Source organism: Bos grunniens, chromosome 17 (genome assembly GCF_055505025.1).
Source record: "Bos grunniens cultivar Pamir isolate PY7600 chromosome 17, Bosgru_T2T1.0, whole genome shotgun sequence".
NCBI lineage: Eukaryota > Metazoa > Chordata > Mammalia > Artiodactyla > Bovidae > Bos > Bos grunniens.
In genome coordinates, this window is record NC_141181.1 from 68,510,208 (window position 1) to 68,535,055 (window position 24,848).

The 24,848-nt window shown below is 49.8% G+C and overlaps 1 protein-coding gene across 1 annotated transcript in view; it reads left to right on the forward strand.

The window, feature by feature from the left end:
• Positions 1-6,518: 6,518 nt before the first annotated feature.
• ZNRF3 (zinc and ring finger 3) overlaps positions 6,519-24,848 on the forward strand; it is a 145,115-nt gene continuing 126,785 nt past the window's right edge. Inside the window, exon 1 of the mRNA XM_086348532.1 lies at positions 6,519-7,052. Coding sequence (XP_086204658.1) covers positions 6,753-7,052 — 300 coding nt within the window. The 5' untranslated portion in view covers positions 6,519-6,752. The remainder of the gene's footprint in view (positions 7,053-24,848) is intronic.

Sequence of the window (24,848 nt, forward strand, 5' to 3'; positions counted from 1 at the left end):
TAGAAACCAGGGAAAGTGATGTCATAGAAGAAAGCAGAGCTGAGAGCAGGAGAGAGACGGCACCTCATAACATCCTTTGAGCCGCTGGACCCAGCTGTGTCTGAAATCAAAGTTATTTCTGGTCCTTGCAGTTGTGTGAATCATTAACCCCCCCACACTTTTTTTTTTTTTTTTTAATCTTAAGGCAGTTTGAGTTGGATTTCTATCATAAGAAAAAGGATTCACTATGCCTCTCTCCCATCCCAGATTTAAATTTTTTTCCTTTATTCAAACAAGTCTGGATAACAGTTTCTTCTGTACATTCCTGGAGTATATATGTTTGTTTCACAAAAAAAAAAAAAAAAAGGACTATCTAACCATAAGTACACTCATCTATCTTTAGATGCTCTAATGACCCCCTTATCCACTATCAGTCTTTCTTGGTCAAGTAGGTATATGATTACATTTCCACCTCAATTAGATATGGCATCATGAAAAGAGGCTCCTTTTGTGGTCATAGGTGCAGCCCACACATACAGCTATCTGTGTGTGTGTATGCGTGTGTGTGACAGTCAGTTGTGTCTGGCTCTTTGCGACTGTATGGACTGTAGCTGCCAGGCTCCTCTGTGCATGGGATTCTCCAGGCAAGAATACTGGAGTGAGTTGCCATGCCTGCCTCCAGAGAATCTTCTCAACCCAGGGATCAAAACCCGGTTTCCTGTGTTGCAGGCAGATTCTTTACTGTCTGAGCCACCAGGGAAGCTCAGCTATCATTATACACTGCAGCATTTACACTTCTCAGATACTGCGTTTCTTCTTCTTTCTCCATCTCAATAGCGAGAAGCAACAGTTTTACAACCTGGTCCAATCAACATTTGCTTTGTCATTCTTCTCTCCGTTGCCTTTTGGGCCCAAACTGTATTTATTTTGGGACCTGGAGGTGTATTTATTTGGCCCCACACAGCAATATAAATATTTAAAATCTATTGTAAACATGTTAAACCCAACAGACACTACAGACACATTTGGAGTTTTGTTTCTTTCTTAAAGCTCAGAAGATCCGTGAACCCTGGGCCCACGTACCCCAGAGCGATGATGCTCGGAGTGTCCCGGACCTACCATGTGCTCCTAGGCCACCGCTCCCAAGGGTGCTCCTGTTTGAGGGCCCTCTGCCATTTACCTTCTTGTGTGCTTAGTCGCTCAGTCATGTCCAACTCTTTGCAACCCGATGGACTGCAGCCCGCCAAGGCTCCTCTGTCTATGGGGATTCTCCAGGCAAGAATACTGGAGTGGGTTGCCATGCCCTCCTCTAGGGGATCTTCCTCAACCAGGGATCGAACCCAGGTCTCCTGCATTGCAGGCAGATTCTTTACTGTCTGAGCCACCAGGGAAGCCCATTTACCTTCTTACTTGCTGGTTATTTTTGCTTACACCTGGCCCACCTCACTCAGTCACATTCCCTCCCTGGCCCCTGGAGCGTTGTTTGAGTTTGTGACTCCTGGTTGGGTGGCCACTGCACATCAGGGACGGGTTGAAGCAGGGTTTCAACCACTGATGAATCGGGGCCAGCCTGGCCTTCCGCCTCGAGGCTCAAAGTAGATGGAGATTGATGGTGTACTTCAAAGGCAGAAGAGACACTTCTAAGGGTTTTGAAAGAACTGCCGCTACTTGTCTGTGTAATATCTATTGTACCTTTCAAGAGAATTATATGATCTTTAAATACAATAAATTAAAAGTTTCCAGAAATAGACATAAAGGCTGTGGAAGAACGCTAGCACATCTTCAGTTTGAATCTCCTTAAAGAAACAAGATGAAATTCAAACTCTTAAGTTTACTTTGTGAAGGAAAGTGTGACTTCTCTAACTCTCCCTTTTTTTTTTTTACATTTTAGGAAAATTTTATTGTACTTTGAATTAGAGCCCAAGTAAAGGAAGATTTAACCTGTGAACCTTATTGCATTCAAACTCTGTCCTAAAGCAGGCATCCTCTTTAAAACAAAACGAGAACAAAACATTTCTACTTTTACTGGCCACATCTCAAATCCATCACGAGTGCTAGTTTGCTGTCGATTTTTGGATGCCACTTAAAATTTTCCTGTGAAAGTGTTTCATAATATAAATTTCCAAATATTAACCTGTATTGTTGAATAGTCACTTACGGAGTTTCATCTGTTCATTCAGAAGGGTGCTAGAACTACCAGAGATACTTTTAGCAACTTAAATAATACTATGATTGCCGCACAGTTTACTAAAAGGAGATAATTCTTGCACGCTGCTGCTGCTAAATTACGTCAGTCGTGTCCGACTCTGTGTGACCCCATAGACGGCAGCCCACCAGGCTCCCTTCCCTGGGATTCTCCAGGCAAGAACGCTGGAGTGGGCTGCCATTTCCTTCTCCATAACTTTCCCGTCGTGCTTGTGCTGTTGTGCTAAGTTGCTTCAGTTGTGTCTGACTCTTTGCAACCCCATGGACTGTAGCCCACCAGGCTCCTCTGTCCATGGGATTCTCCAAGCAAGAACATTGGAGTGGGTTGCCCTGGCCTCCTTCAGGGGATCTTCAGGACTCAGGGGTTGAACCCATGTCTCTTAACTCTCCTGCATTGGCAGGTGGGTTCTTTACCACTAGCGCCACCTGGAAAGCACCTTTAACAGGTCAGATAATAGTAATATCAGTCACTCAGGAACAAATTCAATATATACAAAGGGTATACAGGTAAGGGTACACCTCCCTCCCTTCCCTGCCTCCCAGTCACCCAGAGGCCACCATTCATTTCTTATAGCTCCTTCCTCACACTGTTCATGTCTGCAAGCCGTCGCAGATCTGTTGCCTCCTTGTCACTCCCCTCCATTGTAGAATACCATCTATATATCCTTTTCACTGAGTGGTGTACATTGGAGATCATTCTGTGTAAGTTCATAGAGTGCTGCTGCATTCTTTTTTTTTTTCCTTTTTCACTCCTTTGCTTGAGGCCTTATTTATTCTTTTGGCTGCGGTGGGTCTTAGTTGTGGACGTGGGATCCCTGCTGTGTCATGCAGGATCTTTAGCTGAGGCGCACAGGCTCCCTAGTTGTGGCTCGTGGGCTCCGGAGCTTGCAGGCTTCCGTAGTTGTGGGGTGCAGGCTTAGTTGTTCCTCTGGTGTGTGGGATCTTACTTCCCTGACCAGGGATAAACCCACATCCCCTGCGCTGTAAGGCAGATTCTTAACCACTGGACCACCAGGAAAGTCCTTATTGCATTCTTTTTAATGACTATTTATATGTGTTCCATTATATATTATATAGAGGTACCATAAAATAATTTGTTTAATGAATCCCCCTTTAGGCATATTGACTCTTTCCTGTCTTTTGTTTTCAAGAACAATATGGCTGTGATTTGATTTAGCACAGATAACAGTGTCTTTAGGTACTAAAGCATAGGTTTTACTGGCCTCACATCTGTGAACTTCACTATTTGATCATGTAAATGGAACAGGGATGGCAGAAAGCTTCCTGAGCTTTGTGTGGTTTCTGGCCTGAGTTAGTGAGGCTCGCTCAGGGTCTGGCAGCGCTAGCTGATGCTGACGCGCCCGCACTTCACTGCTTTCGTCTGAGCTGTGTCTGAGAGAGACGACCAAGATGAGTTAAGCTCGGGGTGACTGGGAGTGTTGGATAGTGAATGTGCATTGCTTCACTTCCCCCTATCAGCCCTGTTCCTGGCCTTTAAGCCTTCCTTCTTATTTGAAGTTACTTTCTATCTCCCCTCGCTGCCCAGCAGATTTTGGTGAAGTTTCATTACTCACTGAGCACTTCCATCTCTAGACAGGTTTACTGCTGAGAGGTGAATCATGCTACATCCCAGCTGGTGCTGGTGGTAAAGAACTCAGTTGCCAATGCAGGAGACACAAGAGATGCGGGTTCGATCTCTGGGTTGGGAAGATCCCCTGGAGCAGGAAATGGCAACCCACGCCTGTTGCCTGGAGAATCCCATGGACAGAGGAGCCTGGCAGGCTACAGTCCATAGGGCTGCAGAGCTGGACACTACTAAAGTGAGTTGGTGTGTGCGCGCGTGCACACACACACACACCCCACTTTGTGTTGCTGACTTGTGTCTTATTAAAAGCACCTTTTTAAAAGCAGATTTAAAAAAAAAATCTAAACTGGTTTCTTTTTTGACCCTTGACAGGATCTTAATCACAGTCCCTGAGGGAATGACTGTTACTCTTTTCCATGTTCAGAATTTATTTTGGTCCCATGAAGCCCAGTGCTCCTAAACAGCTGTTAACAAGCTGCCCCACATATCTGCAAAATGAGAGGGATACACAACAGTGAGCTTATCACTCATTCATTTAGTCATTAATTCATGCAAGAAATATTTATATTGAGTGCCGACTCTGGGCCAGGCAGCCTCAGCCTAAGTCAGTGAATAAGACAAGATCCTAGCCATTATAGAGTTTGCTCTCTGGCATGTGTGTTTATGGGGCATGAAGGAGAGACAAAAATAAATCAGCGAATTATTTAGTATGTTAGGAGGTGATAAGTGCTAAGGGTGGGGGTGGGGTGGGCAGACCAAAGGAGATTGGGAGAAGGGGACGGGAGCACTCTGTTGTTTTAAACAGAGTGTCCTGAGTAAGTGTTGCCGAGGGCGTGAGATTTGAACTTAGACTTCAAAGAACACAAAATAGTCTTACACAGTATCCTGTGTGTTATATGTATGTTTGCCTGAAAAAAAACCCACTGATGATTTTGTAATATTTATTTTACAACTGTACTGAGATATACTGCACATACCATTAAATTCACCCTTTTAAAGCATGCAATTAAAAAAAAGTGTGCAATTCAATAGCTTTTAATACGTTTACAGAGTTGTGCAACCATCACAAAATTATCTAATCCCAGAACATTTTTATCACCCCCAAAATAAACCCATTAGCCATTGCCACCCATTTCCATCTACCCCCTAGTTCCTGGCAACCACTAATCTACTTTCTGTCTCTGTAGATTTTGCCAGTTCTGGACATTTCGTATAAAAGGGATCATGTACCATGTGGTCCTCTGTGTCCGGCTTCTTTCACTTAGCGCTGAAAACCTTGTTTCCAAGGTTCATCAATCTTGTAGCATGCATCAGTACTTCATCCCTTGAAGGCTAATATGCCACTGTATGGATATATCACATTTGTTCATCCATTCATCAACTGATGGGCTGCAGTAACTGACCACCCCATTAAGGACTGAAGGGAGACCACTGTCAGGCCTGATGTTGCCCAGTCCAGTAAGCACTGGTGAAGCTTGGTTCTGAAGAAACTAAAATGCCACCATTTTCAGAACCCTGCTTTACCACCTGTTCCTCTCCTGAGCAGTAGCTCTGGGTGGTCCAAATTCAGCAACACAGACCTGTGGGGGTTTTTTCAAGTGTATTTGCTACTCCATGTTTTGAAAGTTTATTTTTTCTCCCCCTACTTTAAATTGTAACCTTGGTAAATTATTTACCCAAGACAATTCTCAGTGAGTTTCCTTTTTAATATTTTGGGTGTGGTAGCAAGTAGAAGAAGCAGCCCATCCCAATCAAATATTTGCCACTATCTGAACAAAGCCATTCTGGTCAGAGAGGGAAGACTCCACGGAGGAAGTGGGAATTGAATCTGGATTTCGAAGGAAGGATCGATTCTCAGAGGAATAGATGAGGTAGAAAAAGGCATGTTCCAAAGAAAATCCAAAGTTTCTTTTCTGGGTGACTGGGAACCCCTGAATCCTGGAGCTCATGTCTTAGGTACGTTAATTTGGTAGCTATCCTCCGCGCACAAAGTGTGATGGCGTTGGAATCCTCTGGACTTCTGCTCAGGAGAGAATCGAAGTTTCAAAACTTTCATCGAGGGGGATGTTTCAGTTACAGCCTCTGAGGCTGTAGAAAGATTATCTCTATCAGAGTCCAAAAGACTTAATGGCTTTCTCACCCCCGCCCCCTCCCTCCCTTACACACACAACTGTCTAAGCGACTCCAGTGCAAGAACCCGACACGCCCGGGAATGGCCCAGCAGCAAACTGCCCCAGACCGCCAGAGCCTTTCCCTTTCGATCCTGGAGGTGGGGGTGGGGGTTGAGAGCCGGGTGCGGGGGCTCCGCTCCCAGGAACTGTGGATTGACGCAGGGAGCCGGGAAGGAAGGACAGGAACCTGACTTCTGCATGAGACTAGGAGGCGCGGGGCCTCCAGAGAGGACACGCATCGCCCCTGAGCAGGATGCGCTCTCCACTCCCGCCGAACTTCAGGAACCAGGAGGAGAAATGTCTGCCGCCGAGGGAGGGGCGCGGCGGGGGCGGAGCGCGACAGAAGGGGCGGGGCTAGAGCCTAGGGGCGGAGCGAGGACGAAGGGGCGGGGCAAGACGGTAGGCGATGGGCGGAGCGACAGCAAGGGGAGGAGCGCAGACGGCGGGCGAGGGGGCGGGGCGAATACGGGGGCGTGTCCCACCGTCCGGCTCCACCCCCGCCGCCGGCGCGCCCGCCCCGCCTACCCGATCCGATCCCCCGCTCCCCCGCCCCCCCGGCAGCCGCGGCGGTCGAGCGCGGGGAGGGAGGGGAGAGCGGGTCACGACGTTGCCGGGGCGGGGATAACCCCTCACGTGGAGCAGATGAAAGGGCCGCGGCGCGACGGCCGTGGGAGCCCAGCCGAGCCTGCGACCCACAAAGCCGCCGCCGCCGCCGCGATGGGGCTGTGAGGCGTCCGCCCGCGCTCGGTCCTCCGCCGGCCCGCGACTATGCCCGGCCGCGCCCGCCCTCCGCGCCCTCCCGCCGCAGGACCATGAGGCCGCGCTCGGGCGGGCGCCCAGGGGCCCCGGGCCGCCGCCGCCGCCGCCTCCGCTGCCGCCCCCGCGGCCCCCGCGGCCGCCGCCTGCCGCCGCCGCCGCCGCTGCCGCTGCTGCTCGGGCTGTTGCTCGCGGCCGCGGGGCCCGGCACGGCGCGGGCCAAGGAGACGGCGTTCGTGGAGGTGGTGCTGTTCGAGTCGAGCCCGAGCGGCGACTACACCACCTACACCACCGGCCTCACTGGCCGCTTCTCGCGGGCCGGGGCCACGCTCAGCGCGGAGGGCGAAATCGTGCAGGTAGCTGCCCGCCGCCCGGGCCCCGCGCCGCTGCCGCCACAAGATGGCTCCGGGGGCTGCGCCCGCCGACCCCGCCGCGGGCTGGCGGGCGGGCGGGCGGGAGGGGCGGTGAGGAGGCCGGCGGCATCCCTCTGAAGCGGGCGGGCGGGCGGGAGGGACGCGGCCTCCAGGGCGCCGCCGTGGGGGGGCGAGCGCACGTGGGGCTCGGCCTCGCGTGGGTCCCAGGAGCGGGAGGGGAGACCCCGGGTCCGGGCGCCCACGCTGAGGCAGCCCCCTCAGGCTGTCGGGGCGCTCGCTTTTACCTCAGGTGGAAGTCCCGGGAACTACCTGTTGAGTGCCAACTTCGGCGAGACAAGTGATGAAGGATGGCGTGGCTCGTTCCAAGTCGCAGGCTGTGCCCTCCCACCCGTGCAGGTTCTTTGAGGGAGCAGCCAGGCTTGTCCGAGGGTCTCCCCCTGGAACCTGCCGCCAGCCTCACCTGGGCGCCCACAATCCCGCGGGGGCGCTGGACCAGCAGCCGCAGGAGGAGAGGCAGCGGGAGCTGGCGGAGGAGTGGGGATCGCGGGTGCCCCGGAGTGGCCGGAGCAGCAGCCCTCGCTGCGTGCCTCAGATTACAGAGAGAGTGGGAGGGAGGCAGCCTGCCCGCTCCTCGGCCAAGGACTGGTGCAGAGGGCCTGCACCTCGGGAGAAGGGTCGCTCACTGACAGGGCCTCCACCTTGCTCCGAATGAAAGGGGTGTGCATTCCAAAGGAAGCTGGCGGAGTGGGGCGGCGGGGAGGTGGGGTGGAGAGCGAGCTTTCAGCAGAACCCCTCTCTGTGGAGGAGGGACTCTGAGCCCAAGCCTCTGCAGATGGTGAACTGGGTAGATGCCTTTCTGCTTCCTTGGCTGTGATTTTATCAACTTAGTAGACAGCCAGCGCACTTACCGGGGTGAATATGCGTGCCTGGGATGGGAGTGATTTGAAATGGTTGGCTTGTCTTTGAACCTTTTGCGGGTGAGGGGATGGCTGCAGGGGCTCCAAGCTTTGAGGCCTTGTGCTCTTTACTCTTGGATAAGTTATGAATGAAGAGCGGGGGACTGAATGGAATTAACTGCAAGCAGCCTTTCATTTCCCCTCCCCTGGTGCAGACTGAAAACTCTGCAGGGTTAGGGCAGGGGGCAGTGCGGCTTGGCCCTTAGAGGTGTGTCCTTAGGTCCCCATCTCAGACTTCTGCAGGACAGATGGAAGGGGGAAAACACAGATTGTCTGAGTTCTGTGACTACACGTATGTTAAAAGCTTTTGGACTTTTTAGGGGGATAATGTTATAGTCTTTAATTTATAAGCTTTAGAGACCACGGTCTGCTGAAGATTCCTGCAGCCTTTCTTTCAGTTGCAGCCTTCAAGCACAGTTTGAATCTTAATGCCTGCTCCTGTGACTTCTTGTTTCTCTTTGAGGCTTTCACTGTGGCCTGATGCCTGTAGAAAATGTTTGATTTACAGCTTTCTAAGAGAAAAGATGTTTTAATCATGGCACTTCACTTTTTGAAGGAGACTTTTGAAGTTTGCGATTTTTATCTGCAGTGTTTTAACTTGTACTTTCTCCCTGGTAGGTTGTCTGGTGAGCTATCCATTATGAGTAGTGCAGTGCTTTGGAGATAATCTTGGGTTCGCCATTTAATACAAAATTAGCAGTTTAAACACACCATTTGTAACTATTTTATCCTTGCGAGTGGGGAGATACTGTGTGAATTTGGCAGAAGGAATCTATTCTCTTTTGAAAGTTTTTGAAGTGCTTATCTAATTCCTTTGTAGTCCATTAGCCTTGCCAAAAAAAAAGTCAACAACTGCTAAGTAAAGAAAAATGACTTAAATGGTATTTAATAAGTTTACCTGTTAAGCAATCACTAATAAGTGTCCTAATTCCTTATAACTGCAGTAACACTGGTGAGTTTGTCTGAGTAGTCATTTCTTAGTGTTCTCTACATCTTTGATAACTTTATTGTGAGGCCTGCTTGCTGAACCTGTGTGCACAGAAGGAGCTCGGCGTGGCTCCCAGGGCTGTGTGTACCGAGGCTGGCATGCTTTCATTAGTTCTTGGAATACTCCTGAGTGGAGGAACTAGCGTGGCCCCTGTCAGCCCCCAAGAAAGTTTTTGTAAGGGAAACTGATGTTTTAGGGCTGCCGAGAGAGAGAATGTCACCTTTTGCTTGAGAAATGAGAATGTAGAAGAAACAACTTGGCTGTTTCTTCAGCTTCAGATTAATCAGATTTTCTAAGTGCCCTTGTTGAACTTTTCAAGCCTCCTTCTATTTACTATCTTAAAAAAAAAAAACTCTTGCATAATTTGCTATTTAATATTTTATGGTCTTCAGAATGGAGTTTATTTTCCTTTAACTAAACCTAAATCATAGCACTTACAGCACTAGTTTTGATGCCGTGGGATTCTGTAGCACTGTTTTTCATGCTTTAGGGGAGAAAAGAACCTGTCTGAGAGACTCTTTCCTTTAAGAATTCTAAGATAGGAAATTGGTTTGTATCACTGATTTCCCCCCCCCCCCCCCCTCTGTATTGTATGCAATGAAAGTATGTGTCTGTGTCTGTTTATAGAGTAGATGCCTTATCACAGTCTGGTTTGCCCAGATACCTCTAATTAGAATACCTGTTCATTCATCTGCATGGGTTGGGGTAGGAGGAGGCCTGGTAAAGAATGGTGTGTGTGTGTGTGTGTGTGTGTGTGTAAGAGAGAGGAGAGTGAGAAAGACAGAGAGAGAGAGAGAGAGAGGGAAATTCAAATCTTGAGATTAGTCACTAAGAGTGTTGATTCTCTCCTTGTGCATTTTAGGCTTAAATAACTTTCCCAAGGTCATCACTGTGCTCTGAAAGAAGAGAGATCCTTTTTCCTTTTTTTTTCTTTTTTTGACATCTTCGTCTGTGAAAGTTGTGGAAACAATATGTGGCTATGAAGTGCTGTTCACTACTTTAGTATTTTATTTATTCATGCAGGATTACAGCCCGTCTGTAAGTGTCAAGCATACAGTGTGAACGCTGGAGGAAGTAATTACACTTCTCCTTTAGTTCTGAAGTGTGGAACTTTAAAGGGTTCTTAGATGTATTGATACATATTTCATCTTTGAACCAATTTGTTGCTATTAATGAGATCATTATCTGAAACTTTCAGACTTTGGCTGTTCAGCTCACATGGTTAGTGATGTTAAATAAAGACCCAATTAAACCTGGCTAGTGGTATGTGAATTGGTTAAGCAAACAAAGAAAATTTGCATAGCTAGAGGTGAAAGATTGTTTTAAATGGAAATGTATTTTTCTCCCCCTTGAAGTCAAATATTTAGAAACGCTTGAGAAATTCATTTGTAGGAGAAATCTGAATGGTAGGTTTTGTGTAACTTTAAAATCGGCCTCTGGATCCTGGATTAAGTGTTGAATGGTCTTAAAAACAGAGCTTGCTGAGAACATTTAAGAACTAAGCCAGTGCGTTTAGCCACGAGGGCTGGGAGGAGAGCTGAGTGGTGGGTCAGAAAGGCTTGAGTGAGGTCCTTAAATAGCCAATGTTAACTAAGGGTATCAGAGAGAATAATTTTAGGAAACTAATTCCTCTGCCTTGTCTCCCTGTCAGTGTGTTTCTGCAGTTTAGCATTTGATCAAACACTTTCTTTTCATCTCCATTTTAAGTTAACAGGCCTGCCTCTCTAAAAATTGACTTGACCTAATAGAACAATTGCGTGCTGACAGCTGACCTGGATTTACACAAAAAGGGATCGCTGACTGTCTTGTCAGAAGGGCCTTCATAGGTTAAAACCAAGCATTTGATTTAGGGGAAGACATCAGGGCTGTGTTTTGTGACCTCGTGAATTCTTTAGGAGCTCTTACTTTCTGTCTCGTTCCCTGAGATGCCATGGGAGTTACTAATACAGCTCTGAATGGAGATGAAGGTGGGAGTGAGGATAAGTGTGCAGCCTGTGAACTAGAGGGTGATGCTGGCTTCTCTTTAGGAGCATTTCTTTTGTATAGGGCACCATGCCAAGCTCGTCATGTGTTTGCTCATCTACGTCTTTAACATGGAACCAACAACTGTTGTTGACCCATTTGACAGGTGAGGAAACTGAGGCTGAGAAAGGCTATTTGACTTCTGCAACCTCACATAGGTAGCAAATGATAAAACTTGGGTTGAAACCCAGGTCTGTCTGGCTCCTTTGTTCCTATTACCGTTAAATAAATAGGAGTTGGTTGGTTAGGTCCTGACGTTTGTTCAAGTCTAATTTTTCATAGTCTAGAATAGGGGTTCTTAACCTGAGGGTCACAGACTTTCATAGATGGCCTGTGAACCCCTGAAATTATGCATACAATCCCATGTATGTGCACTTTTATTTTCCTGAGAAGATGTGTAATTTTTCCCCAAGGTGGGTTCTCTGATGCCCCTCCTCTCTAAGAGGAAAAAGAGAAGCAGTCCTCCAGTACTCGTTGTCAAGCCATCCATCCCTGGGGATTTGAAGGCAGTGACGTGCGGCTCAGGCTAGCAGGAGTCCTTGAGAAGCCTACAGGTTTATGTGTCTCTGTCGAGCGTGTTCACTTGATGGATTTCTACTCAAGCCCTGTTCTGTACCACATACTGTACTGTTGTTCCTTTAGATCTGTGTGAATAAATGATAATTGCTCCTGACTGGGTCTCCACACACAGTGGAGCCCTTAGTTCTGAAGGCATCCTTTATCTCTAATGGATTAATTTCTCTCCAGTTCACCTATCTGTAGTAGTGAAATGCATTATCCTTGGGAGAAATGGAAAGACAGTCACTCCAAGAATTTTCTGCATTTAATATTGAATCACTGTGTTGTATACCTGGAACTAACAGAATGTTTTTGGTCAATTATACTTCAATTAAAAAAAGAATTTTCTGCGTTTAGATGGTGAAAGGCAGGAAGATGAGGCTCTGAATGCAGAGTGTGGGAGTGTGGACTCAGGTGTGTGTCTTTTCAGCGTTCACTGGGAATGAAGCAGAGCATCCGTTGATGTTGAGATGCCTTGAGAGCAGCCCCTCACTGCTTGCTTCTCCGTGGACCTGGGCACAGGCCTGTTTGTTTCTGCTCGTCCCTGGTCCCCAGTGCCTGCTGCTTATCAGACACCCAGTATTCAGTGAATGAATGATGGATTCAGGGTGGACCATCTTATGAGAATTGATGAGAACCGCTTCATATGCTTTGGCTAATACATTCTGGGATCAGCTTTCCTTTTTGGTGGTTGTTTGCAGAAACTTGCTTGATTAGATGGAAAGAATGGCTCTGGTTGGAACCACTGCTGTTGTCATCCCAGGCTGTGAGACAGTGACACACGTGTGTCTGCATGTGTGCTCAGGGGTAGGGTATCTGGCGTCGTGAAGGTCTGAAGACATTCTTTTCATGATAACACCCTGATTATTGAGAGAGGCCTAATGTGGACAGCTGTTAGAGATGGACAGACACATGAAGAACAGTTCATGGCCAGGCCCTAATGTCCCTGGGCATAACTGTAAAAGTTTGGTATTCAGGATTATCATTACCCTGAATATTATGTCATATGAAAACTTTGCTTTTTGATGGCATTGCACAGGTCTGGAGAATGCGGATTCACAGTTCACGACAAAAAGGACGTTTAAATCCATTTCAATAATCTGAAGACCCAGACTCAGCCCTTTAATGTGTCAGATGAGGAAGGAGGCTGAGGTCCAGAGAAGTGAAGGGGGTTGGTCCATAGAAGTGAGTGAGGTTGAGATAACCCTGGAGAACTGTCTGGGTCTCCCAGCTCCCGGGTTTGGGCCTTTCTGTCGTCCTCAGCTGGACCTTGGCCGAGTGTGCCAGGGAGAGCCCCCTTGGAAGTGAGCTTAGTGATCAGGTGTCTGACTGGGGAAAGCCAGGTCTCGTAAAGCTGCACCCCGCGTGTAAGTGGCTGCTTTTCTCCTTTAATTTAGAGTTTTCAGTCTTCCTCTGTCAGAGCTCTTAAAAATAGGTGGTCGTGATCCCGTGTTTCCTGCACGCCAGGCACTGGGTACAGCACCTGAACTCAGTGGACGAGGGAAATGGGATGGCCCAGGTGTTCAGATGAGGAAACTAAGCCCAGAGAGCTAAGGTCACGCGTGGAAGATGCTGAGCAGGTCAGTTGCAGGGCTCAGATTAAAACCCAGCTCTGTGTGATTCCCAGCCATTTCTGTTTTCACAAGCCTGCTTCACTTGGCACTTTCTTCTGCTTGGGATGAGATTATGGCAACTGATGGTGGAATTTAGAGTCAGTATAAACCCAGAGTGGTGGACCAAGAGAGGAGCCGGTAACTTCAAGTGAGAAAACCCTCTGCCCTTAGAGACTTCTCTCCTTCTTCCTTCCTTCCCCTTTTCTCTTCCTTTTTTCAATCACACAGTCTCATTCTACCTTGTTTTTTTTCATGAAGAGCTGATCTGCCAAGGTTGGGAAGAGGGGCCAGTAACTTGAAGTGCACCGCTGTCGCTCAATGGCATGTCCATTGTTTTCTGGCTTCGGGGAACTTGGAATGGCCGTGGCGCTCTGGCATTTAAAGAGATCTCTGAAGTGAGACACACCTCCTTCCTGCAGCTGGCTTTTCAGAGCCCTTTCACAGCCTGTGTGGCTTTCCCCAAAGAGGCCCCGTCCTGTGTTCATCGCTTTTCTTCCTTTATTTACACAATCTGCGCGTTCCCCTGTGATCTGAAATTTGATTTCAAAGATGGTCACAACCTGAAGCTGTGGCTTCCCTCTGCTCATCCTGTCCTCCTGGCGGTTAAGACCTCCCGTGGGTCTGCATTCCTGCAGTGGGCCAGCGTTCACCGCTGCTTTCTGTGCCCCCGACCCTGTGCGGGGCGAGGCAGCAGGTGGGCACGAGGGAGGCGTGGGCCCTGCCCGCAGGCGGCAGAGTGGAGGGGGCGGGCGGCGTGCTGACCACAGGCCCTCTCCGGGAGGACACAGCTGTGCGAAACCAGGGGTGCACCTGGCCCAGGGGTGACAAGTGGGCCTGGGCAGCCCATTCTGAAGAAGCATGTCTGCGTAATGACACAGTACGTGGATTTGTGCCTTTTGGCCCTTTCCTGCTCATTTTTTTGTTTGTTTTGTTTTTACCTACCTTTGAGGTTAAAAGCTGATAACCCCTCTGCAGAGAGGTGCCTTTATACCTGCCAAACAGGATGGGGAGACCGTAAAGAGTAGAGGGTCTTTGTTCCATCTGCCGCTTGAATGAGATGTTTGAAATTCTGACTTTGAGCGGCTCTGTTGACTCACTATAGTGTGAAGAGAATGAGGTCAGCCGGCCTGTTGTGGTTCAAGGGAGAGCGTTTTATTTTTATTACCCTTCAGATGTGTGGTAAGACTTGACATTAACCCCATTCTCGCCCCAGCAGCCAGTGTGATATGGTTGTTTAGAAATTCAGTGTGTAGAGTCAATTTGGTGAAGACAGACTCTGATGATTCTAGAAGTTTCACAGGGAAATGTATGTTGGAATGGGAGCTTCTGGTCTCCTGGTACAGAAGCTGCTGCATTTTTAAAATAAGAGAGTTAAGAGTGGTGCTCGATCAGGTGCATGTAACCCTTCAGTGCTGTAAGAGTTTAAACTTGATTTTTTCTTTTCACTTAAACCGAGTGCGCTAACTTGTCAGCAGGCGTTTCTTGAGTTCCTGCTGTGGATACAGCCTAGAGAAGAAGCAGCCTTGTGCACCCACCGCACAGTTTGTGGTTTGCTGGTGTCATGTTCATGGTCTCTCCATGCACAGTGGGCCGTTGAATTATCTGCACTTCACAGAGGAAACCGAGGCAGAGGGTGTAAGTAAGCTTCTCAGGGCCACAGAGCTGGGATCGAGCTTGGGTCACTTGAAGACAAACCTCGAGACCCGCTTGCTTGAGGACCTGGGTGTACTTAGATATGGTTTGGGCAAAAAGGCTAGGATAGATTCATTTTATATTACCTCTCATCAGGGCCAACATTTCCCTTTAAAAAACCAGATCATCTGTAATTTATTCTTTAATTATAAAAATCATACATGTTTATTGTCGAATACTTGGAAAATAAAGAAAAGTATGAAAAAGAAAATCAGTCCCACTGCCTCCACGTAACCTCTGTTAACCTTTTGTGATTTGGGATAGCTTTCCTTTCCTTTTTTTTTTTTCCTGTGCACTCAGATTTTTAAGAAAATTGGAAAAAACACTATATAGTGTTAACGACCCTTTGTGTACCTTAAGTATTTCCCTCTTACTAATAAATATGCCAAAACACTTTTAGTGTCTTGTTTTCCGTTATTATAAGTGCTGCTGTGGGGAGCTTTTTTTCTCTATCCCTTGACTACCTTCGCAGACTCAGGTTCTAGGATCGGGACGCCTGTGTGGAGAGGTATAAATACTTTCCCTGGTCCTGTCGTGTGTGGTCAGTCCCCCCTGCAAAAGAGCAGGGCTGGTTTATATTCCCCAGCCAGGCTGGCATTCGTGTTTCCACGCACCCCTGCTCACAATGGGTAGTTTCTTAAAAAACAAAACAAACATACCCATTGAGGGCAGGAGGAGAAGGGGACCACAGAGGATGGGATGGTTGGATGGCATCACTGACTCAGTGGATATGAGTTTGAGTAAGCTCCGGGAGATTGTGAAGGACAGGGAAGCCTGGCATGCTGCAGTCCATGGGGTCGCAAAGAGTCGGACATGACTGAGCAACTGAACAGCAACCCATTGAAAAACAACTTCACAAGAGTGAAAGCTTGTGTATTCCTGTGTGTGTGTTAGTTGCTCAGTCATGTCCGACTCTTTGCGACCCCGTGGACTGCAGCCCACCAGGCTCCTCTGTCCATGGAATTCTCCAGGCAAGAATACTGAAGTGGGTTGCCTTTTCCTTCTCCAGGGAATCTTCCCCATCCAGGAATCGAACCCAGGTCTCCTGCATTACAGGCAGATTCTTTACCACCTGAGCCCCAGGGAAGCCCCGTGTAGTCCTGTGACTTAGTAAGTGGTAGAATACTGGCTTTCCCCCTCTGCCACAAGGATCTGAGTTGCGACTGTCAGCATCAAAAGGAAGGTGCCTGGCGTGGTATCTGGGTCCCTCACTGGCGGGTGTGTCTGAGCCTGATCCAGGAGCAGGCGCCCTAGGGCTCTGGGCAGGGACGCAGCGTCTGGCCGGGCAGATGGCCACGCTCCGAGGCCTAGAGAAGACCTCACGGAAGGGACTGCCTTGTGGTGGGCACGCCCGGTGGCAGCAGATTGTGGCCCAGGAGGGTGCTGCTGCCTGGGGTGTTCTCTGCCCCGCCTCTCTCCCTGTCCCCTCATTCAGAGCGGCGCTGCTGTCAGCGTGTGGAAGGCAGGGGTGCCTTAGAGCAGAGCTCCAGACTGTCAGGGCGCCCTAAACAGCAGGCCCACGGGCGGAAAACGGCTTCCTGCTGTTTCGTTTGATCCCTGTTAAAAATCTAAAAGTTTTACATAAAAATCTGGAGCTTTGGCTCTTCTCGAAACACGAAAAGATCTGGCAGTGTAGGGTCCACATTCCCACGTGGCGACAGCCTGCTCCAGTGAGACAGCAGCTGCCCTCTTCAGATGGGGCGCAGGCCCCTGTTTACAAGCTTCCCTTGCATTGCAGCGGGTTGCCGCACTCACGGGTAACGATCCCGCACCTACCAGCACCTGGGGCCCCCGTGGGCAGTGGTGTTTGCCATCCTTTCTCTCGCTGGAAGTTTTGGAGCCTAAAGCTTTTAAGTTGCACTTGGCAAGTCTCTGTTGTCTTTCCCCTGCCATCTGTGTGTCAGACGGCCAGGCCGTTAGTGACTTCATGACACTTCACTGCACCCTCTGAGCCTCAGGTTCTGCTACTGGGGAGGGCCGCGGTGGCCCTGGCATGACCAGAGCATTCTTGTGTGTTGCTGCTGTTTTTGGCTGCCCCGCGTGGCATGAGGGCTCTTAGTTCCCTGACCAGGGGTTGAACCTGCACCCCCTGCAGTAGAGCACAGAGTCTTAGCCACTGGACCACAAGGGATGTCCCCCCCCCCCGACCAACCAGAGTATTCTCGGTTGACAGGGTGCTTCTGTTCCCTGGAGCCATTTGGTGCGTGCCTTCATCACCATCTTTGTCCCTTGTCTCTTTCTGCTCCTTGGTTTTTTTTTGACTATGAGAGCTCCTGTTTGAACCAGAGGGCACCCTGGAATGCCATGGCCCTGATCTCCTTTTACAGCAAGGGTGCTGTGGGCAAGGGCCTCGAGCCTTTGATGGCAGGAGGAGCTGGGGTTAGAACTCGGGTCTCATTGGTCCAGGTGCTGGTCTCCCTGGAGCAGCATCCTCTGATGCTCGGGTTCCAGCAAATTTTCCACGCGCTTTTAGGGCACCCCCCCCCCCACCGAACTTTCACCCGTATTCCTGGTTTCGTCCTCCCAGCTCAGAGCGCCTTCCCTGGATTCTGCCCAGAGGGCCATCTGCCATTCAGGTTGTCCCAGCTGCCAAGGCTTGTCCCACACTTGACGTCGAAGGCGTTTCTTTGTACCTAATTTTACTTACGCGCCTTCGACATTTGTGTGTTCAGCACCTTTATGCGATTTTTGGAACCACCACTGGGTACCCGGAGGCTTGGCATCATTTCAGAAAGTGCCTCAGTCTTGGAGTAGGTGGTAGGCAGGCGGCTAATGGCATGTAAAGAATGTTGCAAGCGTGACTTGCAAAGCCCTTTGCAAAATGTAAATCGAGGTAGCTTGTGGCCAAGTCAGAGGAAACAGTGCCCTTGCTCCCTCCCTGCTGACCTTGCCCCTTCGCGTCAGCAGATGCCGCCTCAGCATTTCCCTGCCTCCGTCTGCCTCCCCCGAGCAGCTCTTCCCCTCCGCTTCATCTTTCCCAAGTAACCGCTGATCTTGTCATTCCCTCCATCAGAGTCTTTCCCATTGTTTGCTGAGCGCAGAGCCTGGGACGCGGGCCTGTGTCCTGGGTGTTCCTGCTTTTATTTCCCGAATGGGTCCTGGGCTTCCCTCGCTCTGAGACCTTCCGCAGGGGTGCATTTCTGCGGCTCACACCTTCCCGACCCCCACCTTTGCCCCCTAGTCCACTTTCTCTTCTCCCCAGAGCTTTCACCTGTGGTTAGACTTCCAGCCATTCCCGTCAGGCATTCCCAAGTTCTGCTGGTGGGTTCCTTCTACCCAAGCACTCCATTTTTCACTTCTCAGCTGATCTTCCATACCTTACTATTTCTTTTTCCCCACAAAGTAACGGCTCCCAGCAGAGAAGGCTTGTGACTTCCTCATCCCCCCTGTTGCCCTGCAGTAAAGCTCTTAAAAATTTACTGAACTGAAATTCTTCTAGATCATGATACTTAGGGATATGGTAGAGGTGGAGGTGTTAGTGGAGCCCAAAAATAAATAAATAAATAAAAGACTTGGCTTTTTGAGGGAGAGCTTTCTGTGATTGGAGAAACCGTTCACAAGACGTGGGTGTGTCCTAGGGCTATTCCAAATAGTTGGGATGGACCAGACTCTCAAAGTAATTTCCCCTCGCTTCTGTTCTCTGGGCCTGGAAAAAGGACGTGGGATAAAGCCATAGCACCATCTAACTCCTTCCCGGCTGGCGAGGCTGCCTGGGTGCAGTGTTCGGAGCATGCTGGACAAGAGACATCTCAGCCTAGACTTTTAGGGAGTATGTTTCTTTTAAAAAATGTGCCATATTTTGGTGTCACTTAGAAAGCTGGTGTTTGGGGAAATGGTAAGAATTATCTGCAGCCCCCGAAGGACCCATTCTTACGTTTGCACTGAGCTGTTTTGTCAACTCCCTGATCCCCGCACACCGCCCCACCTCTGGCCTTGGAAGTTCTGGCTGAGGCTGTGTTTAGATGCTGGATGGAAAGCAGTTCCATTTCACTTTTCAAAATTTTATTTGTTAATTTTTGGTTTCACTGTGTCTTTGTTGCTGTACACAGGCTTCTCCACTTGGGGTGAGCGGGGGCTACTCTCTAGCTGTGGTGTGCACACTTCTCATTGCTGTGGCTTCTTTTCTTGAAAAATACTTTCTTTATTGATTCACTTTGGCTGTGCTGGGTCTCATTGCTGCATGGGCTTTTCCCTAGCTGCGGGGAGTGGGGGCCCCTCTCCAGTCTCGGTGTTGGGCTTCTCCTTGGGGCGGCCTCTCTTGCTGTGGAGCACAGACCCTAGAGCACGTGGGGCTTGCAGCTCCCGGGCTCTAGAGCACAGACTCAGTAGCCGTGGCCCGTGGGCTCAGCTGCTCTGAGGCATGTGGGATCTTTCCAGACCAGGGCTCGAACCTGTGTCTCCTGCATTGGCAGGCGGACTCTACCACTGAGCCACCAGGGAAGCCCCTGCTCTGGCTTCTCTCGTTGCGGAGCCTGGGCTCTAGAATGCAGGCTCAGTAGTGGCGGCCCACGGGCTTAGTTGCTCCGTGGCACGTGGAATCTTCCCAGACTAGGGATCGAACCCATGGTCCCTGCGTTGGCAGGTGGACTCCTATCCACTGTCGCAGCAGGGAAGTCCGGGAAGCAGTCTTAAAGGATGACAGTAGTACTCCAGAGAGACCAGCAGGGACTGCTTCCCTGGTGCTCCACGGGCTGACTCCACGCTCCCAATGCAGGGGGCCAGGTTCAATCCCTGGTCAGGGAGCTGGATCCCACATGCTGCCGCAATGAAGATAGAGATCGTGAGTGCCACAACCAAGACCCAGCACAGCCGAATAATAAATGCACAAAAATAGATGTCAAAGAGGCCAGCAGACTACGAGTGGAAGGAATTAAGAGTTTCAGTTTAAAGAACGTGATTTTCTAGTCTTTAAGCGGCCCACCGTACACATTTGGGAATTATTAAGTTATTGCTTTGTTGTGTACATGTTGGCATGTTGAGGTTTTTCGGTTATTTATTGGTTTTTGTGAAACAGTGGCTATGATATGGGTGCTGGGACCTTCAGAAATAGTTCAGAGTCGGTGGGCTGCCATCTGTGGGGTCGCACAGAGTTGGACATGACTGAAGTGACTTAGCATAGCATATCTGTGATATGTTATATTTCACTTGTACTGGAGGCTAGTCACACCTTTTCACGGCATGTCCCCTCCAGAAATGTTCCAAGGCCCCTCAGGTAAGCGTCAGCCTCCCCCGGGGAGTTAAGTGAGCAGCCAGCGTGTAGTTCTGGAGCTTTGGTGTTACTGGGTTTAAATCTCTAGGACGCACACAAACTGCTTGGCATTAAACGTGCCGTCTGGGTGATTCAGGGCCCAGTGGCAGCGGTAATTTTTGCATTTCCTGACTCTTGTGTTTAAATTTGCAGTCTCAACATTGCATCACCATAGGTTTTCACATTTAATGAATATTTATGTGGAGCCGAGTTCTATACGAGTGCGGTGGTTTCTGACTTGATTATAGCTCGCTGCGTGCTGTGGCCAGGAGTGCCCTACAGACAACAGAGCTGGCACACGCCTCAGCACGCCAGGCCCTGGCGGATGTGGTTAGGGACCACAGTGACTGGTGCTCTGGTTGCCATGCCAACCTTGTTTTTGGAAGGGGGAGGCTCTGAAACAGCAGTGGGATGGGGGGTAAGAATAGTTTCGAATATTCCAAGTGGAATGATTCCCTCTTACGTGCTCCTACAAGAAGATGTAGGAAACCCTAGAATTCTTACTGCATGCTCAGGTAACAGTAGTTAATTTTCTTAATTATGCAAGCCTGTTTTAATTGCCCCCTTGCAAACTTGTCAAAGTTCAGGTATGAGTGTCTTCCCTCCTTGTATATGTGTGCGCGCACATGTGTATTTGTATGCTCAGTTGTGTCCAACTCTTTGCAACTCCATGGACTATAGCCTACCAGGCTCCTCTGCCCATGGGATTCTCCAGGCAAGAATACTGGAGTGGGTTGCCATTTCCTTCTCCAGGGGATCTTCTCGACCCAGGGATCAAACCCGTTTCTCCTGCCATGGCAGGCAGATTCTTTACCGTCTGAGCCACCTGGGAAGTCCGTCTACCCTACTTGCTGCAGGGTAAATAGGGACTCTTCAGTCTCTGAAAATTTACAGATCCCCCCCTCCCACCTCCTGCCAACACCTCTTGCCCTCTGGTATCTCTGATCCAATGGGGGTGATGGAGGGAGGGAAAGGGAAAGAACATGAGGCGGGATGGATAAGGGACTCCCCCTCCCCGAGTTCCTCATCCTCATTCCTCCCTGCTCCCCATTTCAGGAAGGCTTATCCTCTCCCCTCTCTGATCCTGTATATTCAGCAGAGACCATGGTGGCAGGTGCCACCCCCCTGCCCAGAAGTGGGATCTCAGGATGTCCAGCTCTCAAGGTTGGGCGTTCAGAGCTGGGGCAGGGAGAGGAGCGGTCTCTGCCACGCAGCCCTGGGATGCTGTCTGCTCCTTTGCAAATGGCATTCCACGGAATTGATTCTGTGGCGCTTGGTATGTGCGGTGAAACATCCGGAAGGGGCTTGATCAGGCCCAGTAAGCTTGATGGGAGGTCCTGATGGTAGAATGGGATGGGGCGCCAGGGCACCGTCCTCGGAACGAGCGCCCCTCTGCAGGGGGAGACCCGAGTCCCTCGAGGTCGGGCTGGGGCAGCGTCAACAGCTCAGGTGGCCTCGTGGTTAGAGGGCCGGCCCCCACCCCTCTGAATGGAGACTTACTGCTGCAGAAGGGGATGTGACCACACGTGTCATCGTCGCTCGGTGACTCAGGGTCGCCTGTATGACTCTCCAGTGGACTGCTCTTGTCTTCAGGGCAGGGCTGGGGGCTCGACCTTTTGACATTTACCCACTCTGACTCACAGTGTCCCTTTGTATGAATGAGGGAAAGCTGCCCCTTCCTCAAGATACCTGGCGTTTCTTTGCCCTAACGTGGATCCAACAGTGCCCCCTGGAGTTGTGCAGTCGTGAGGCACCTGTCTGTAAATTTGCTCCCTCCTCCCCAACAAGGCTTCTCTCTCAGCAAATGCGATTTACGCCTGCCTGCCTTCTGTAGTCCATTCCTAGAAAACCAGGGAGCCACGTTTGTCAGAATTGAGCGTAAAGTTAGGAAACAAGATCCCAAGGTGAGTCAGGAGTTTAGTACAGGGATTTTTAACCTCTGCTTGTCTGCTGTTTTGCTTTGGGCTGCCTGGAGTGGGGTCCTCAGGCCTTGGGTGTGTTCCAGTTAAACAGAGAGGCCTTCCGTGGAGCAGAAATGGCACCACATTTTATGGGAGAAGATACACATGCCTTCCTAGGAACCAACTTAAAAAATTACCTTTCGGCCTCTCTCCTGATTTGGGTATGAGTGCTCTTGGGTTCTGTGTTATAACCTTGAGCCAGCCTATTTCAGGAGTTGGGACGGCCGGGTCTTGAGGCATTGGTGTGGCTGTTAGCCGTAGTTAGCACCTTCGCTACGCAGGACTTGTCGGCTTCCTTAAACTGTATGCAAATGTTGGTGGTTCTGGATTTCCTTTGCTGATGTGAGAGGCAGCAGAGCAGACTGCCTAGGCTTGGACCCGACCCTGCCAGTTACCTGCTGTAGAAAGGTGACCATGCCTCTCTGGGTCTCAGTTTCCTCACCTGTAAAACGGAGTTGAGTTACAACATGCACTTCGCTCTAGTGATGAAAGGATGATGATGAAGAAAGCAATGTGCATACTTGCATAATGTTCCTCACATATACTAACACTCATGGTGTCGTTCCCGCGCGGCTGAAGCTTTTTATTCTGAAGTCATCGTTGATCAAGGTTAAAGAATCCAGAGATGCTAGTCATCAACAGGAGACATGACCATACTGTAGGAATCATTTCCCAACACGCTCAGTGCCTGACCGTTTGCACCCGTGGCTCTTCTGTCCTGGGAGTGTCTGCGAGGGGCCGGGGCGTTCAGTGCCTCACGGATCCCCGGGGCCCTCTTTCAGCCTGTGTCCTGGGGGATGGGAGAAGCTCTGCTGCAGCTCCATCTGCTCAAGGCTGGCCCTACAGCTCGGTCACCATCCAGGCTCCGAGCTCGGTCACTTGGGCCTGTGTTCACACACACACACCCACAGGCCTGCGTATGTGTGAACTTCAAGTCCAGTGCACAGGAAGCGAGGCTTCTAGACCAGCCTGCCCCTTGTCCCTGAGGCCACTCGGCCTGCCTGCGGCACGGCTGCTCCGCAGGGAAGCGGGGTGGTGGCTGGCTGCTCTGGATCCAGCCAGGGCCCGTGGGGTGTTGTGATGCGCTCAGGCTGTGCTCTTGAGGCCTATTATATGGGACCTGAGGCAGACACAAGTGACTTCCATGATTGGTTCGGTCCGGTGTGCGATTATGCCAAAGCAAATACTTCATTAATCTTAAGCCCCCAAGTTAGGCACTTGGATTTTTTTCTAAAAATGGGAATGACCAGAGTGCATTGTGGGCTTTTTTTTTTTTTTTTAAATAACTCCCCCCATCCCCTTTGCCAAGACCGGGCAGTGCATTCCTCTCCTTGAATGGAGACGGTAGTTTCCACCTCGGCCTACCCCCTTCTCCCACATTCCTGAGACAGGGTGATGGAAAGATGCCCTTTCTCTTCCGCACAGGTGTGTTTTCTCTCTGCATTCTGCAAGAGGTACTGCTGCTTTCTACTTCAAGTCCAGAGAATCTTGTTCCTGAAAGGACCTGCTGTCCTGAGGGGGACTTCACGAATGGGGGAATTCTTTAGGATCCTGACTCTGAATGTGTGTTGGGAAACTGCTGGGTGACTGGGGGGCTCGGCTCTCATTTCTCGCAAGGCATGCGAGCGGGGTCAGGACATGAAGAAGGGCTTAGGTGAAGGGCCCGCTCACAGGGCAGGAAGAACGAATTTGGTATTAGGAGGTGAGCTCTCCTTACCTGGTCAGGGGTGCGGGGGGTAGGGTGGGGGAAAGCAGGCTCTAAATAAGCAGGCAACCTAACCTCACCTTGAAAACAATTCTGGGCCGGCCTCCTCCTTTCCTTTCCCTCGGCCTCTGCCGGGGACCTGGTGGGATTTACCAGCTTTGAAGTCCTAAGGTGCTATTTTAATACTTTTCTTTTACACTGCAGGTTTCGAGACTGATTTAACTAGATTCTGGAGGGAGCTCACTTTACAGCATTCTTAAGAGCTCGGACAATCTTGAAAGAGTTAAACTCTAATTAGCTCATTCCTAAGGTATTTAATGCCCTTATTAAAACTCAACTGCTCGTTCACTTTTTTCTTTAGTGAATCAGATTTCTCGAGGAGCTGAGCCCTCGCTCCTCAGATCACAGGCTCACATGTTGAAGCTGGCAGAGCGCTGGAGGCTAGTTCCTATCTGTGTGACAGCATTTTTAATTTAACAGGACCGCCTTTGATGTTTCCAAATATTTATAGGCAGCTTTAGATCATTTCAGTGTGTGCTTTCTTTTTCTTTTCTTCTCTCTCTCTCTTTTTAAAAAAAAAAAAAACTGGAGCAAAAGTTCTCCCTCATGCAACAGCCTTCCTTTTATCCCGTTGGTTTATTTTTGTTTCCTTTGCAGCTTTAGCGAAGGCTCTCTGGGTGCATTCACACACACACACGGGCTTGACCCTTCCTTTTGCTTCTTTGGTAAAGACCACCTCTCTATATCATCCTGCCCGCTTGACATTGCTTAGGGCACTTTTTTTCTGCTGTCCCTTGACTTTCTAGAAGCTGAGATTTTTTTTTTCTTCTTGATTTGGCTCAGGAATCTGCTCTCTGGCTGACCTGAGGGCTTTCAGATCCACACGGAGACCTGGGCAATGTGTGTGGAGGTGTCTCTTTATGGATGACCAGACTCCGCCTGTGCATCTCGACCGGGCCCCAGCACGTTCTGATTTATGATGTAACTCTGGCAAGGACCGTCGTAGCTGGGGCAGGAAACACAGAGACAGAACCC